This window comes from Schistocerca gregaria, chromosome 1 (genome assembly GCF_023897955.1).
Source record: "Schistocerca gregaria isolate iqSchGreg1 chromosome 1, iqSchGreg1.2, whole genome shotgun sequence".
Lineage (NCBI taxonomy): Eukaryota > Metazoa > Arthropoda > Insecta > Orthoptera > Acrididae > Schistocerca > Schistocerca gregaria.
Genome location: NC_064920.1, coordinates 805,269,329 through 805,286,446, shown reverse-complemented (window position 1 = coordinate 805,286,446; position 17,118 = coordinate 805,269,329). Strand labels below are relative to the sequence as shown.

The 17,118-nt window shown below is 38.4% G+C and overlaps 1 protein-coding gene and 1 pseudogene across 1 annotated transcript in view; one reads left to right on the top strand and one right to left on the bottom strand.

Annotated features, from left to right (window-relative positions):
* The window catches only part of LOC126270326 (CAP-Gly domain-containing linker protein 1-like), a 536,038-nt gene that overhangs the window by 80,573 nt on the left and 438,347 nt on the right, over nucleotides 1-17,118 (bottom strand). The window contains 2 exon segments of the mRNA XM_049974062.1: nucleotides 367-531; nucleotides 758-898. Of these exon segments, the coding sequence (XP_049830019.1) occupies nucleotides 367-531; nucleotides 758-898 (306 nt within the window).
* Nucleotides 12,881-12,998, top strand: LOC126288102 (5S ribosomal RNA; annotated as a pseudogene).

Genomic DNA, 17,118 nt, shown 5'->3' with positions numbered 1-17,118 from the left:
AGCTTAGAAATACAGTTTAAAAACAAGACCAACAAAACATTACAAAATAATGACATATCCATGGCAAACATCAAAACTAATTCCTTAGTACATATACATTCTTTTTACCTCATATGTGTTGCTTATGATCAACAGATATTTCTTGTACACTGTTTTCTTATAACTTAAAACTACTCTGATGGTAAAAACTTAAGAACTGATACTTTCACTCACAAAAGTATTACCTAAAAAAAGAAATTCTTACATTTTATGAACCTTTCTAAACATATATTACCTAAAATTATGTGGTGGGAATGACTAAGAAGAAAGATTAGATGAACTGGTTTACTTATTGAGCATCAAAATACTGTATATTGTTTTTCTCACCTCTAAGTCAGACTTATTTATAGTTTCTTCTTCAAATCTAAATTGCAGATCCTCATACTTTTTCCTTTCATCATCTAACTGATTACCGAGTTCTACATTTTCTTTTTGTAGTTTCAATAAAACTTCCTGAATTTCCTTGATTTTTACCTCCATGGAACTTCGATACTAAAATTTGAAAACATATATCACATTTTTATGATACACACAGATTTATAGTCACTATGCGTAATACGAGCATAGAATAATATACAAAAATCATGTCCAAATTAGTCTGAAAAACTTGTCACTCTACGTTGCTCTCACGGTAATAATGACAGAAAAGAGCTGTCTTGAAACAATATTATACTGATGTGCTACAAAGTATGGTTAACCTAAATCCATAACAACATACCTCATCAAACTCCTTATTTACAGATGCTAGCTTCTGTTCAGCCTCATCTGCTTGATTGGCAGCTCTCGTTAGTTGTGCCCGTTCCAGTTCACGTTCATTCAATAATTTCTCAATTCTAAGATCCTTCTCTCGCAGTACATCCTAAACCAGTAATTATTTATTACATCTTTATTTTAGATGCTCTAGAAGAGAAACTGAAAAAGCTATTTTCATATTGCTACATTCCTCAATTTTAGTTTTAACATTGTATGTCGTTTTGCCTGGTAAATGAAATAATAAACTCTATATTTTGAAGAAGCACTGCTATAATTAATATAGTTTATCAATATGATCATTTAATCCCAGAGTGGGCTACAAATAATGGTATCAGAAGAGATAACTACCCACTGCAAACAAGAACTGATGATTAAACAGATGACAACATATGGATATTTGCCTTCATACTAGTCAACACTTTCATACTGAAATGGGATGTTGTTTTTCCACATGCAGTTGTTAAATAATGTAACAAGGGAAGTATAAATGGAAACATCATTGGATAATAAAGAATCACGAATCAGTTTTACTCAACAGAATTTGAAACTGTGAAGCAAATGCATCACTATTCATAAAATATTTTCCTTCTAACTCTGATCAGCTATATCCTTTTACTTACAACATCAACTTACTGAATATAAATTAAATACACTTAAAAATAGGCAGTCTGAGAGCCACATGCAAACGCCTCTCGTTTATGAAGGGATTTTTCGAAATTCCAACCCTAAGGGGCTGAAATAGGGGATGAAGACTTTTTGAAAAGTGTCGCTATTAACCCTAGTATTACCAACGTATTTTTTGTTACATGTAATACCAACGGGGGAGGGGGGGGGGGGGCTCAAAGGCCCATAAAGAATACCAAAGTTTATTTTATCATAAATCGAGTTTATTTACTTCTGATACCTCTAATAACAATTCAAAATGCTTAGACATTGTTTTTGTATACTGGATAATAAAAGATGTTATTATAATAGGAATAAAAAGAACAAATCACGAGATTCAGTTTATATATTTTTTGGAGTAATGTTTTTTTGAAAATATATCATTTTTAAAGAACTACTAAAGTATTTTTAAAGCTACCTCTAGGAACATTAGCATTTGTCTTCTCAGTTACACATTTAAAAAAAATACATGTTTCAGCGTGTTTGGAAATTGAACTCCTAAGGGATTAAAATAGGGTATGAGATTTTTTACGAAAATATTTTATTAGGAATGTATTTTTAAAGCTAAATCTATGAAAATTTAAATTTGGCTTCTCAGTTAGAAATAAAACATATGCAAGTAACTGTTTTTTGAAAGTCAACTCCTGATGGGATGAAGTAGGTTCAACTGATTCACTGAATCATCATTGCCCAGCCCAAACTGCTAAGTATAGAAGCCTGAAGATCTTGTACTGTACTGTACTGTACTGTAGGCATAATTTAAGAAGCGATTGTCCAAAATTCCACTCCAAAGAGGTGAAATAGGGGATGAAAGGCTTTTTGAAAGTATGTCGCTATTAAGGCAATTTTGAAGCTAGATCTACAAAAATTGATATTTGTTTTTCCCAGTCAGGAAATAAAAAGTACTTATTTCAGCATTTTTGGAAATCTACCACTAACAAGTTAAAATAGTGGGTGACAGCTTAAAAAAAATTACTAAAGAACTACTAAATGATTTTTAAGGTTACTTCTATAAAAACTGGTATATAACCTCTCGGTTAAAAAAAAAAGAGGAAGAAGAAGAAGAAGAAGAAGAAGAAGAAGAAGAAGGAGAAGGAGAAGAAGAAAGAAATGTGTTACAGTAGTTCTGGAGATTCAACCTCTAAGGGAGTGCAAAAGGGGATGAAAATTATTAGGATAATATTTCGTTACATTAAAAAATTGTAAAACTATATTTATGAAAATTGGTGTTTCATTTTGTGGTTAGATATAAAGAAATATTTGTTAGGGGATGAAAGGTGCTATGGAAATATCTGTACAATAAAGTAGAAGGCAGACCATGCTTAGGTGGCCCTGATTAGTGTGAAAAGCTCAGGGGTTGTTGTAGTTTGTAAATGGCATAAAAATTCAACAAAATAATAATTAAAAAAGATCTCTGCAGGTCCTACAGTCTACACGAGCAAAGCATCAAATGCTGAGCTAGTGTGTGTGTGTGTGTGTGTGTGTGTGTGTGTGTGTGTGTGTGTGTGTGTGTGTGTGGACGCGCGCATGCATGTAGTACACATTTGCCTAATGATTCATGGTGGAAATTATCACCATGAACTATGAAGATTTTGAAGGTGGCCCTGTATAATACTAATGCACACTCTATGTGAAAATACTGATGTAAAATAGGAGCCTGTCACATAAAATGGAAATGCAATTTTACATTTATTCTTTTGTCATCAAGCTAACAATTCTTCAATCTACACTCGTACCACCCAGTATCCTCCATATGAAACTATCAGTTCTTGCAGTTAGTAGGTAAAAAAATCACAATTATTAAGGTTTTTTTGATGTTCTATACACACACACACACACACACACACACACACACACACACACACAGAGAGAGAGAGAGAGAGAGAGAGAGAGAGAGAGAGAGAAGATGCTATTGCTATTGCTATTGTCCCTCAAACATATAAAGATACATCCAGTCCTACAGTTCTGATTATAGTTTTTAGATATCTTACCCTAGTTGAGAGGAAAGTGCCAGAAATGGTAACCCCTTCGTTAATATTCAACTCTCAGCTTACTGTGATTTTGCTGAAAGGAACTGAGAGGTCTACACAGGGACCTTAGTTGCCCACATTGGTAGGAAATGAATGGAAAAGTAGCCTATACGTGTCTGTAAAAATTGTTCCCAAATATTTCCAATTATGAAGGGAAAAAAAGAGGATCTGTAATGGACCATGCTGCTGTCTTGGATAAGGAATGCTTCTTTTTACACCTATCATGATCTGATAGTGTTATTTTCTGCTGCTGTATGTTTGTTCAATAGTCTGCGAGTTGTATCATAGATGAATTACAAGAATGAATGTTTACAACACAGGAAAAGACAGAGTGCTACTTACTGTAAAGAAGATACATCAAGTTGCAGACAGGCACAATTAAAAGACACTTACATAAACATTTTGGCCACAGCCTTCATCAGCCATTCATATAAACAAGTGAGCACACCTTATGCATGCATCTCAGACTAGAATGCAACTGTCATACACACAGGACCGCCAACATCTCAGCCTGGATTGCAATTACCACATGGGATCCAAGCAACAACCTGGAGGGGGTGGGGAAGAGGAAGGGGTAGTAGTGTACAGGTGGGGAGAGAGAGATACGAATGCTGTCTGGTGGAGTATGCTGGGACTAGAATGCCAACATATGCAGCATCAGGAGGTTGTGGGGCAAGTGGGGGAAAAAAGGACCAAAAAAGGGGAGGAGTGGGGAAAGATGGACAGATGCATTGGCACAGGGTGCCAAATAAACAGAGTGGGAGATGAGAATGGGGACAAGATGATAGGAGAGAGTTGGTGGTAACTGTTTGAGAGGAGGGTGTGGAGACAGTATGTTACTGTTTTTCCTCCTTTTATCCGCACCTCCCTGCCACACAACCTCTTGATGCTGTGCCTGTTGACATTCTAGTCCCGGCACATTCCAGCGGACAGTGTTCGTCTCTCTCTCTCTCACCCCACCTGTCCATTACTATCACTTCCCCGTCCCCTTCACCTCCAGATGGCTGGTTGCATCCCATGTGGTAGCTGCAATCCAGGCCGAGATGTTGGCAGTCCTGTATGTAAGAGTGTGCTGGCCTGGCTTTTGAGTATGAAAGATGTGTGTCTCTCTTTTACTGATGAAGGCTGTGCCAAAAAGTTTTATGTAAGTGTCTTTTAATTGTGCCTGTCTGCAACTTAACATGTCTTCTTTAACGTAGGTAGCAATCTGTGTTTCCCTATAATGTTGATATCCCTACCTGGAGTTTCCATTGTTTAAGAATGAGTGTTTAATTCAAATGTATAAGTACATAACTACATCATCTTCAACTTCATTGCTTTCAGCTGGCGCAATGTTCTTTTGCCCCCTATTACATCATGATGTGTTTGTCGAAAGTAAGATATGGTAAGTACACCATAGTCAAAAATCTAACATTTTGTCTTAAAAAGGCATAAGAATTGAATATTAGTGAACCAATGTCTAATCAGGGCATTTTGTTGCATATCAATGCACGATTTATTCTGGAGTAACTACCTTAAATGGGAGCAAAATTCAAAATCAAAAAATAGAAAATCATAGGTGGAACAACAACTGTATGAAAAGGATGTATTGTTACTCACCATATAGAGAAGGCACTGAATGGTAAACACACATAAAAAATACTGCTAGATGCTATTTAGCTAATGGACATGCACACATGGCTACTCTCGTCTCTGGGAGGAAAAGCTGACCTTAGCCCTCGGAGATGACAGTGGCCATACATGTGAAAGAGTTATGCATATGTGGGTGTTTTGTCTACATTTGACACAAAGGACTTGGTCCGATAGCTACATAATTTCTAACAGTATTTTTTTTTCCCAGTGTGCCTGCTTGCCCCTTAACACCTCCTCTATGTAGTGAGCAACAATTTATCCTTTCCAAAATGTTAATATACTGGAAGCAGTTGTATCTGACAGAAAATAAAACTAGCGTAGAAGTATGCTACAGGTCTTTATTTGCAAAAGTAAAAGGAAAAAAATGCACACAAAGTATCACAAATGCATTTCAGACTAAACGTCTGCCCTTGAAAGGCAATGGTCCAGGTTTGAGTCCTGGTCTGGCACACAGGATGTTTCAAGACCAGAAATGTAGCTTAGCTTTCTGCAATTTTTGCAATAAGACACTGTAGTTGGCTGACTGTAGTTCAAAGGTTAGTCAGTTTTCAGATCAGTTATGTTCTTATTGTCACCATCATTCATTTACATACGAGTGGTAAATAGTTTATGTTTTGTTGTTTCCATTTGGAAATTTCCATTATGACAATATAATTGCTGACCAACTTAGATGGACACAAAATGAACAGTTCTGATCACTCAGTAATGTTATTTAACAATAATGTAATTTATGTAAGAAAATAAAACATTAATTCACTGACATATTTTAAAGAAACTGCAAAAAGAACTGCATAAATTACAAAATGTCAGTCAATAGAGATTAACAGTGAGTGACTCATAGTACTTGTTAGCAAAACAGAATAAATCTGTGTCTCTCTGTCAAATGGTCACATACTGTCATCAGCAGTCTTCTAGAGTTAAAGTAGAAAATCATGATGACACAGATAAATCCTTGTCTGAAATAAGAAGCACCAGAAAATATATGTATATTAATACCCAATGAAGAGAGGAGAATACTGGAGTAATAGCTGCAAAGATAAGAGAAGTGCAATGGTACACTTAAACAAACAAGGACAAAAAAGTCACCCAGAAAGGGGAAAAAAAATAATAATTTTCTCTCATTAGCTTGAGGGAGTGAGCTCAAAATGACTAACCCTGTGAAACTGTCCTCACATCTACATCCTTTATCTGCAATGGCTGCTATTACAAACAGTAGGAGGGTATCAGCCATGGGGTGTCCTCTGCCACTAGTAGTGGCAAATTTATTCATGGAGGATTTAGAAGAGAAAGCTCTGGAAATACCTGCACTGAAGCCCTTGTGCTTTCTTCAAATATGTTGATGACTACTTTAGTTGTATGGTCACACAGGCGTACATGGCTTCAGGACTTCCTCCAACATCTGAACTCTCTGCACTCTGCATGAGTGTATAATTTACCATGGAGGTGGAACAGAATGGTGAATTCCCCCTTTTGAACATCATGATCTACTGTAAAGTGAATGGCACTGTGAGACACACTGTGCACAGAAAAGCCCACTGACACTGATTTACATCTGAGCACTTCCAGCTGCCATCATCCCTAACAGCACGAAGGTCTGCTACGTGCTAAGTACATATGAAGAAAGCCTACCAATGGTGGTTGCCACCTTAACACACTGGAGACCAGCCTGAGCACAGCTAGGGCCGCAACTTAGCGACAAAAAGATGACAACTGAATATAGGTCGGGCTATGATTTTATAAATGCACAATTCACTTATTCAAAAACTGGACTCACTTCCCAAGAGGAGAATTTACAGACGTTTGTGACTTGCCCCTTGACTGGTGCTGTCTTCTGTTGTCATTCTTTGCAATTATTTCAAAAGAAACATTAGCGAACCTAACTAGCTGCTGTTGTGAATGGCTGAGCCAATATGATTGCATTGACATAATTTCGTGAGTGTATTCTTTAGGTTTTGTATTTTGCTGTAATTCTGCTACAAATAAGTCATGTTTGTCAAGTGAGCAAGACATTTTGGAAGCTCAGGGGAAAGATATTGCTTAGTAATTCACCCTGCACTTTTTTCTTGGTTGGACAATGACATACTGTCTTCATTATTTTAAAATTTGTAACCTATAAAAGACAACAACCTATAAAAGGAAAGATTCCTTCTATCCCGTCTGGTAAGTCTCCCCTGATCTGTGGTTCTGGGTGACTTTTCCGAAATCCACCCCTTCTCCTAGACCTCTCCAGTCCTTTTCATTCACCCCTCTTCCTACCCCCTCAACCCTTCTGCCTGAAGAAGGATCCACTGGCTCTGAAAGCTTGCCTAATCATAACCTTCCCTTATATGCGTTCTGCTGCCACTTGGCGAGTGGACATTTTATCTATCCAATTACATTATATTCTCAAAAATTATTTGTTTCAGTTTGTTGAAAGTATATCTCATTGCACAGACTTGTAAAAAAAGGGTGTTACCTTATTACCACTCCCTGGTGTCTAATGGAATTATCTTGTGAGAGACTACAGATGAAGTAAGTGAGGTATTTATCCAACAAATGTGAGCAACACATTAGTGTACATCTTGCAGAGACCCCATTAAAGATCCTGGAATTCTTGCATTTACACAAACTAATACATTTATTCCTTAATGATGTCTGTGACTAACAAAAAATCTATATAAAGTCACCAGTGATTTACACACCCTCAACACAAGTCACGAAAAATAGTTTCTATGTAGACTTGGCTTTTTTTCTTAAGATTCAGTGTGGGGTTCTGCATTCTGATCCAAAGATTTCCAATGACCTGTCACAGGATGTAAAAGAGAGAGAGAGAGAGAGAGAGAGAGAGAGAGAGAGAGAGAGAGAGAGAGAGAGAATATTTGCAGATTCAAAGGGAAATTCAATATTGATGTTATTAGGCAATCGCCTACAAATATTTTGATTATTTACAGCCACACAATGAAGATATCAGGCTACAGCATGAAAATAATTGTAGAGCTACTGCTACTGTTATACTATTTAGTTACTGGTATCTATCTGTTGCTTTTTCATAATTACCATCATAATGATGTAAATATTAAGCTAGGAGAGTAAATAAAAATGGCTTTTGGTATAACTGAGGAAATAGGAGCTTTCTTCCTCCAGCTTTGTTTATCAGTTTCTTACATTCAATTTAGCTGCTGTAAGCAAAGACAGTATACAGCTGTGGATGAAGTTAATTATTGGTACAGTGTATAAAATCAGATTCTCATATATGCTTGGAGAAGCATATAGAACTGTAACATATATTTTGATTGAAAGCACTCCCATAAAGTTTCTCCTTCATGCAGGAATCTATGGAAATGAGTGAATCAAACACCAATCAATCAACCAACCAACCAACCAGTCTCAGTCAATTTTTATTTGTAGTTTCATTTATTATTTGACTACACATATATGTTTCTCAGATGTCATGTGATGCCATGCAACAACAATGGACTCTTTTTATGTTGGCAGCGGAGTCTAGTACTGAACAGTTTACCCGAGGATATCCTCAGTCCATTTTCATTAGGTGCTGCTAGACTCAAACGCCCAGTCCAACAGTGAAACACACCAAATTTTAAGGCAAACAGCACAAGGGTAAATTTAGTTTCTTCTTTGCATAGTAAATTACTACATAATAATACTACAGTTGTGATATAATTATGTGGTATACAAATGGCATGTTCACCCTCTTGGCAATAAACATATTTGTTAGCAAACAAAAATGACCTAATCTTTCAAGAATAAGAATGGTCCAAGACCTGAACCATGAGGGATTTTATATTTAAAGTTCATCTGTCCAGAGTTCAATATTTTTTTACTGTGATGGATTAGGGTAATCTGACCCTACAGTTTCTGTGAAGGTAATATGACTCAAACTATACAAAGAGAAAAGGCAGCAACAAGAACACAATATATTTACATTTTCCTACAGAAACTTCATTATTTATAGCATGGTCTTAAAAATGACAAGGACACAGATTATTTCGTTAATGAAACTTTCTTGCAGATTAAAACTGTGTGACAGACTGAGTCTCTAACTCAGGACCTTTGCCTTTCATGGGCAAGTGCTCTACCAATTGAGCTACCTGAGCAAGCCTCACGACCTGCCCTCTCAGTTTTACTTCGGCCAGTGCCTCATTTCCTATCTTCCAAAGTTCACAGAAGCTCTCCCGCAAAACTTGCAGAACTAGCACTCCTGGAAGAAAGGATATTGCAGAGGCATAGCTTAGCTACAGCCTGGGGGATGTTTCTAAAATGCAACTTTCACTCTGGAGCAGGGTGTGCCCTGTTATGTAACTTTCTCACAGATTATAACTGTGTGCTCGACCGAGGCTCGAACCGGGACCTTTGCCTTCTGCAGGAAAGAGCTCTTTTTAATTTAATGTCTGTAAGAACTTCATCAATGAGATGCAATATGGCTTTCTGTTAAGAGTGGACTTTACAGACAGCACATGAGTGGTTCTTAGCCAGTCATCTCTACTAACCAACAAGACGCAGTATCATCCGTACTCTGTTTAGTGTCCTTTTATACACTAATGAGCCAAAATATTATGACCACTGACGACTGAGGTTGAACGCCTCCTGGTGTTGTTCAGGGCATGTGACATAGTAAGGAAAGAATGTAAGTGGAAGAGAGTGAAATGTGGAGTCACTATAGCAAATATAAGAGCTGCAAATGTGTAAATCCAGTGAGTTTTGACAAAGGAAACTTTGATGGCACACTGCAGTTGGAAATTAGAACCTTTGAAACAGTGAAGCTGGTCACCTGTTGGCATACTGCTGTTGTGAGCAGATCTGATGACGGAGTACAATGCTAGTGCAGACCCAAGTGTTTCAGAGCACACCGTTCAAAGGTCATTGTTGAATTTGGAACTTCATTCACACGACCCCTATGTGTTCTTAAGTTGACAACATCATCAGTTATGATTGCAGTGGGCACAGCATTACTGATTTTTCACTGTGGATCAATAGAAACATGTTGCTGTTGAATGAATCACATTTCTTGTTACACCAGGTTGACAGTTAGGTCTTTCCAAGCCATCATCCATGCGAATCACTGCATGAAACGTGCACCATACCACAGATGTAAGTCAGTGAGGGAAGAATTATGCTATAGCGTACATTGAGTTGGACTTCCACGGGATCTGTGATGGTAATCAAAGGCAGTGAACTACGTGAACATTATTGCAGACCACCTAAATCAGCTCATGCCTGATGTCTCCCCCTATGAAGATGATGACTTCTACCAGCAGGATAACTATCCATTTTGCAAGGTCAGAATTGTGCTACAGTAGTTTAAGGGGCATTAAGTGAACTCAAATTGATGTCTTCGTCAGAAAATGTACCTGGTCTGTACTTATTACAACACAAATCTGGTGCCAGCTGCATGCCCATAAACCACCATCCCATAATTTGCAGGATGGGCTTGAACTGTGCTTAGACATCTGGTGCCACAGTTTTGGCCCATTGATGTATCTGTTTAACTTATACTAGGTGACTCAAAAGAAAAGGAAACTTTGAAATGTGTTGTGACAATGCTGAAAAGTAGGTGGCATCTGATGACATATAGAATGCTGCTTACACAGTGTTGCTATTTAGTAAACAGTAAACATGGAGCAATGAAATTGTGTGCAGTGTGCCTTTACAGTAAAAGCCTATTTCCAGAATGGAAGTGTGGAGGCCACTCATTGAGTATTTTTGTGTCATTTCAACACCAGACAGCATGGTCATGTTCCCTCAGCACATGCAATTAACACTGGGTCTGCAATTTTGAAGCAACAGGTCCTGCAATGAAGAAGAAATTTGCACACAGACCGCAAACCACTCATGCACGTGACAATACTAAGGCTGTGCAAACTGCTTTAGTAAGAAGCCCAAGTGCTCTGTTCAACGTCACACAGAGTCTCTATTGTTGCGCCATTCAAGTGTTCAATTAATACTGAAAGTAGATTTAAACTTCCACCCATACAAGCTGAAGACTGTTCAGCAACTTGTACCTAATGATTTAGTAATGCTGAAAGCATGTTAGTGAAAGTGCATGATGATAACAATTTCATCAACAATCAACGGATGTCAGATGAAGCTCACTTCCACATCAGTGGCTTTGTCAATAGACAAAATCCACATCAGCTACACAAGCGTCCATTCCACAGCAGCAATATTACTGTATGGTGTGCTATGTCATCAAGTGGCGTTATAGGCTACTACTTTTTGAAGATGATGATGGGTGCACAACAGAAATATGTTACATAATTGAGCTCATCTATTAATCTCCATTCCAAAATTTCCTGTTCTTTTGATTCACCCTATATTTTTCCCTTCTACTACTCTGCCACCACTAAGTTAATTATTTCTGAATATCACAGCATATAAGTTTCTATACTGAGCCTTTACCTAGCCTCAAAAACATTTCACTTCACATTTTATTTTGAGGCCCTAAAATTGCTTTATTATGTAATAAGCCACTTCCTAAAATAACCGAATGGGTCTTTCAAAAAATGTGCATTGACACATCAGATGGTAAGATACCTTCAAGAGTAAAGCATGGGGAGTGTTGGGGGTAAGGGGAGGCTATTTGCAAGTACAACATGTGAAAACATTTTAATAATGAAAACACTGAATGAAACTTCCTGGCAGATTAAAACTGTGTGCCCGACTGAGACTCGAACTCAGGACCTTTGCCTTTCGCGGGCAAGTGCTCTACCATCTGAGCTACCGAAGCACAACTCACGGTAGCTCAGATGGTAGAGCACTTGCCCGCGAAAGGCAAAGGTCCCGAGTTCGAGTCTCTGTCGGGCACACAGTTTTAATCTGCCAGGAAGTTTCATATCAGCGCACACTCCGCTGCAGAGTGAAAATCTCATTCTGAAAACACTGAATGATTCTTTTTAGTGCTTTAATATTTTTTATGTCTTTACAATTCTATTCTTGAAACGTACATACCAAAGTGGCAGACACTGTATCTTGCTTAGTCTTTTCTGTCCTTTTTTTTAGTGTTCTCCCCCACTTCTTACTTGTGTTAATTTTTGTCGTTACTACACTACTTTTACACCCAGTATACTCTGTAATGCTTTCCATATTCTGATTTTTGTATTTCTCTACTAATTTTCCACTCTGTCCTTCCAGCAACATGTTAACTAATCTTAGATGTCAGACCCATTGTCTCACAACTTATGCTTTTGCCTAATGTGAACATTTCATTTATGTCTCCCCTGACCTGTTCTCCCCAAATACCTCTTCATTATCATTTTCAACATCTTTCCACAATACTGTATTTCAAATGCTTCTAATTTTTTTCTATGGTTTTTTCATAAGTTTTGCTTCCATACAAACTTCACGGAGTATCACAATATTAGACAGATGCTAGCACAGCTTTTTAGTTGAAAACTTACTTTGCTTGTGGTAATCTGTACCTGACATGTCCTTCTCTTCAGCAATTGTTTGTAATCTTGCTTCCTACATATGAGAAGTCTTTCACTTCTTCCACTAACACATGTTCCTTAGGCTTTGATGTTAAGCAACTTGTTACTGTACTTGTGTTAATTAATAAGATCTTGAAAAGTCATAGCTAGGATACAGAAAAGAGGAAGATGTAAATTTAGCCCATCACTGAAGAGTTAAGGCATTGATCAGACAACAGACACATAAGCAAGACTGAATTCATGACTAAAAATTTGGACTATTAGAACTAACAGGCTAACATTGTCCATACGTTTAGATGCAAGTTCAGGTTTACTTATGAGCTAGTCAGCTACTCAGAGGCCAATGGTCTTGCCACAGCGGTAACACCAGTTCCCGTCAGATCACAGAAGTTAAGCACTGCAGGGCTGGGCTAGCATTTGGATGGGTGACCATCCGGTCTACCAAGTGCTGTTGGTAAGCAGGGTGCACGAAGCCCTTGTGAGACAAACTGAGGAGCTACTTAATTGAGAAGTAGCATCTCAGGTCTCATAAACTGACATACAGCCCAGAGAGTGGTGTGCTGATCACATGCCTCTCCATTTCCACATTCAGTGATGCCTGTGGGCTGAGGATGAGATGGTGGTCTTCATGGCCTGTTCCAGCAGAGTTTAGTTTATTTTAGTCTACTACTCAGGCAGCAATTACCTTTAATCCTTTCAAACATCTTACTCACTTTTGATGTTAAGCAAGTTATTATTGAAACCTCTTGGCAGATTAAAACTGTGTGCCGGACCGAGACTCGAACTCGGTACCTTTGCCTTTCACAGGCAAGTTCTCTACCAATCTAGCTACCCAAGCATGACTCACAAGCCATGCTCACAGCTTTACTTCTGCCAGTACCTTGTCCCCTACCTTCCAAACTTAACAGAACCTCTCCTGCCAAACTTGCAGAACTAGCACTCTTGGAAGAAAGGATATTGTGGATGTTTCTAGAATGCAGTTTTCACTCTGCAATGGAATGTGCACTGTTATGAAACTTTCTGGCAGATTAAAACTGTGTGCTGGACCAAGGCTTGAACTCAGGACCTTTGCCTTTTGGAGGAAAGTGATCTGTTTCGTTAATGTCTGTAAGTACTTCATCAATGAGATGCAATATGGCTTTCTGTTAAGAGTGGACTTTACAGATGACAAATGAGTAGTTCCTAACTAGTAATCTCTATGGACCAATAAGACTCAGAGTCATCCATACTCTGTTTTGTGTGTTTTTATACACTAATGAGCCAAAACATTCTGACCACTGACTACCATGAGGTTGAATGCCTCCTGATGCTGTTGAGAGCAAGTGACACAGTAAGGAAAGAATGTAAGTGGAAGAGAGAGAAATGTGGAGTCATTGTAGTGAAGGAACGAGCTGCAAATGCATAAATTCACTGAAATACGTAGTTTTGATAAAGAAAACTCTGTTGTGACACTACAGCTGGAAATTAGAATCTTTGAAACAGTGAAGCTGCTCACTTGTTGGCATACTGCTATTGTGAGCACCTTTGGAAAGAGTTTGAAGGATGCTGAGCTAAAAAAATAGGCCGTATGGTATTGGGTGACCATGTGAACATTATTGCAGACCACCTGAATCAGCTCATGCTTGATGTCTCCCCCTATGACTGTGACCTCTATCAGCAGGATAACTGTCCATTTTGCAAGGTCATAGTTGTGTTACAGTGGTTTAAGGGGCATTAAGTGAACTCAAACTGATGTCTTGGTCAGAAAATGTACCTAGTATTTGCTCATTACAACACAAATCAGGCACCAGCTGCTTGCCCATAAACCACCATCCTTTAATTTGCAGGAATTGCTTGACCTATGCTTAGACATCTGGTGCAGCAGTTTTGGTCAGTTGGTGTATTTGTTTAACTTATACAAGGTGACTCAAAAGAAAAGGAAATTTTGAAATGTGTTGTGACAATGCTGCAAAGTAGGTGGCGCCTAATGGCATATAGAATGCTGCTTACACAGTGTTGCTAGCATAGCCTGGGGGGGGGGGGGGGGGTGTTTCGAGAACGGAAGTTATTTTCATTCTTTATACTTCTTCCCTTTCATTTTAGCTTTTTGTATCCTTAACTTGTATTCTGTGCTAGTACCTCTTATGCATGTATAAGTGTAGTTTTTATTCTTCCTGTCACCCTACAAATAATTATTCAATTTAGTGGTCAGCGATTTCACTGTGGTTCATTCTGTCTATCAAGCATCAGGAGAGAGAACAATATTTCAATCATATATTTTATTTTTCTTCTTTCTTATAAATGCTGTAGATTGTTCTTTTTCAGCTTTTTTTTTCTTTTTAACCAATATTCATCGGTTTTGCATTTTTGGTGATAACTAACCTAAAAACGCAGTGTAAATATTTTTAGACTGGAATTAAATTCCAGGCCACCTCTTCCGATCCGCTGACCAGTGTAAACATGGTGTAATACCTCTTATGCTTCAATTGCATAATGCGCTGGGCAACCATAATGTTGAAACCATGTATGTTGTCGAATGTCCTGGGCAACATCCTGCAGTAGTACCAAGAGCTCCTGTACCAAAAACATTTGATATTTGCATCCATTCAATGTGCCATCAATAAAATACTGAGTTTGTTCCCCATGTTGTCACACCATGCATTAACTGACCAAGGACACTGATGGTCAGCTGATCATAACCATTGGGGATTGTCAACACTCCAGTAATGCACTTACACCTGTTAATGCTACTATGGTTTGTGAATGTCGACTCATGGGAAAATAGTGCCTCAGCAAAGAATGTGGGGGTCATTTGCATTTGTTGACTTGCCCATTCACAAAACACTACCTGGTCATGGAAATCGGTGCCATGAAGTTCTTGATGCAGTGACACACAGTATGGACGATACTTGTGACAATGTAGCGTTGTGACAAAACTACGTACAGACATACCAAAATTGTGGTGTAATAGACAGGCGCTTATCCATGGGTTGTAGTGCACTGCTCCTAGTACAGCTATTTCATTAGCTTCTCCTGCAAGGTGTTTGCTTCATTTCCTTTCGCCAAACTGTACACTGCCATCAGACAAAAAGGCTTACACAACCTTGTAAAAGCATGAATGAGAGTGAGCTTTCTCTGGAAAACATTCAGCATGCAAGGCAACAGCAGTTTCAACATTTCTCCTACATTCTCCGTAAAAAAGGATCATTTCAGTTTTTTCTTCTGTGGCTGCAACAATCATTGTTCACTTGCATGTCTGCTCTCCAGATGATAGGTAGATGTACAGGCAACAAACAGTGCACAATTATTGTAATGTTTAAAACTGCTATTTGTTCTATATCTGCATGATTCGTGAGATCTGGTTACAGTGTACTGCCTGTTATGATACGTCGTAGTTCGCTATATGGCCATGGTGACATGTCATGTAGCAACTGTTTGATATGTCAGAGGAATACAAAGTCGCGAATGGGATTTCTAATTAGAAGTTATGAAATACTGGCCTGTCCTTCCCTCACAGTGTGGAGGTGGGGTCTCTCATGCCATTGGATATACATTTAGTAGCATGTCGTAAATTACAATTGTGTGCCCATTTTACCCATTTCTATTCCTCCAATTGCAGTACCATCTGTGGTGACATGAACAAAATGCTTCAGACAAAGCATATGGCAATGTTTTCATAAAATCTTAACCTGGAATAAAAATTCAAATTTCAAATTTGCCCCCACCACCCAAACATTGGGTGGGGTGGTGGCTCGAGTGTGGCATCATTGGATGTCCCCTGCTCATATTTTGCTATCTTTTTTATTCTTATATTGCGCCATTCTTTGTCAGAAGCATTGCTTATAAAATGCCTTAATCTATTTTGGTAGTGTCATTGCACTATCTTCTTGGAGAAGGTATTTTGTATATTTCATGAGTTATTGGTATTTTGGTCATTGGTATTTTGATTTTTCCATTCAGTTAATGACATAATTGTAGACACCAGTAGACAGTGATCCAAATGTATGTCACATCCTCTATCAGCCCATGCCTCTCAAATAAAGTTTTAAAATTCATCCATTTGTGATTATATAATCTATAATAGACCTTCACATTCCATGTGAATTTACAAATACTTTCTTTTTTTGAAGGAAGTCATCCATTTTTTGGGTACATGGGGAACAAAGACTACTTTTAATACAACCAGAGTCATACCAACACCTTGGTAAAATCTGCTTGTGTCTGTGTATGTGCGGATGGATGTGTGTGTGTGCGCGAGTGTGTGCCTGCCCTTTTTTCCCCTTAAGGTAAGTCTTTCCGCTCCCGGGATTGGAATGACTCCTTACCCTCTCCCTTAAAACCCACATCCTTTCGTCTTTCCCTCTCCTTCCCTCTTTCCTGAAGAAGCAACCATTGGTTGGGGGGGGGGGTTCCTTCTTCAGCCAACAAGCAGCAGGCTTTACCTCGGCCAATGCATGTCGTATCATTGTAATTTCGTCCGAGTAGACTAACAAAGAAATGACTGCTACTGTAGAGATGTTTATTGCTAATACGGTTTATGTACCAAAGTGCATTTGGTTCAGACAGCTGCTACCTACACAGCTCTCTTGTGTTCAGCT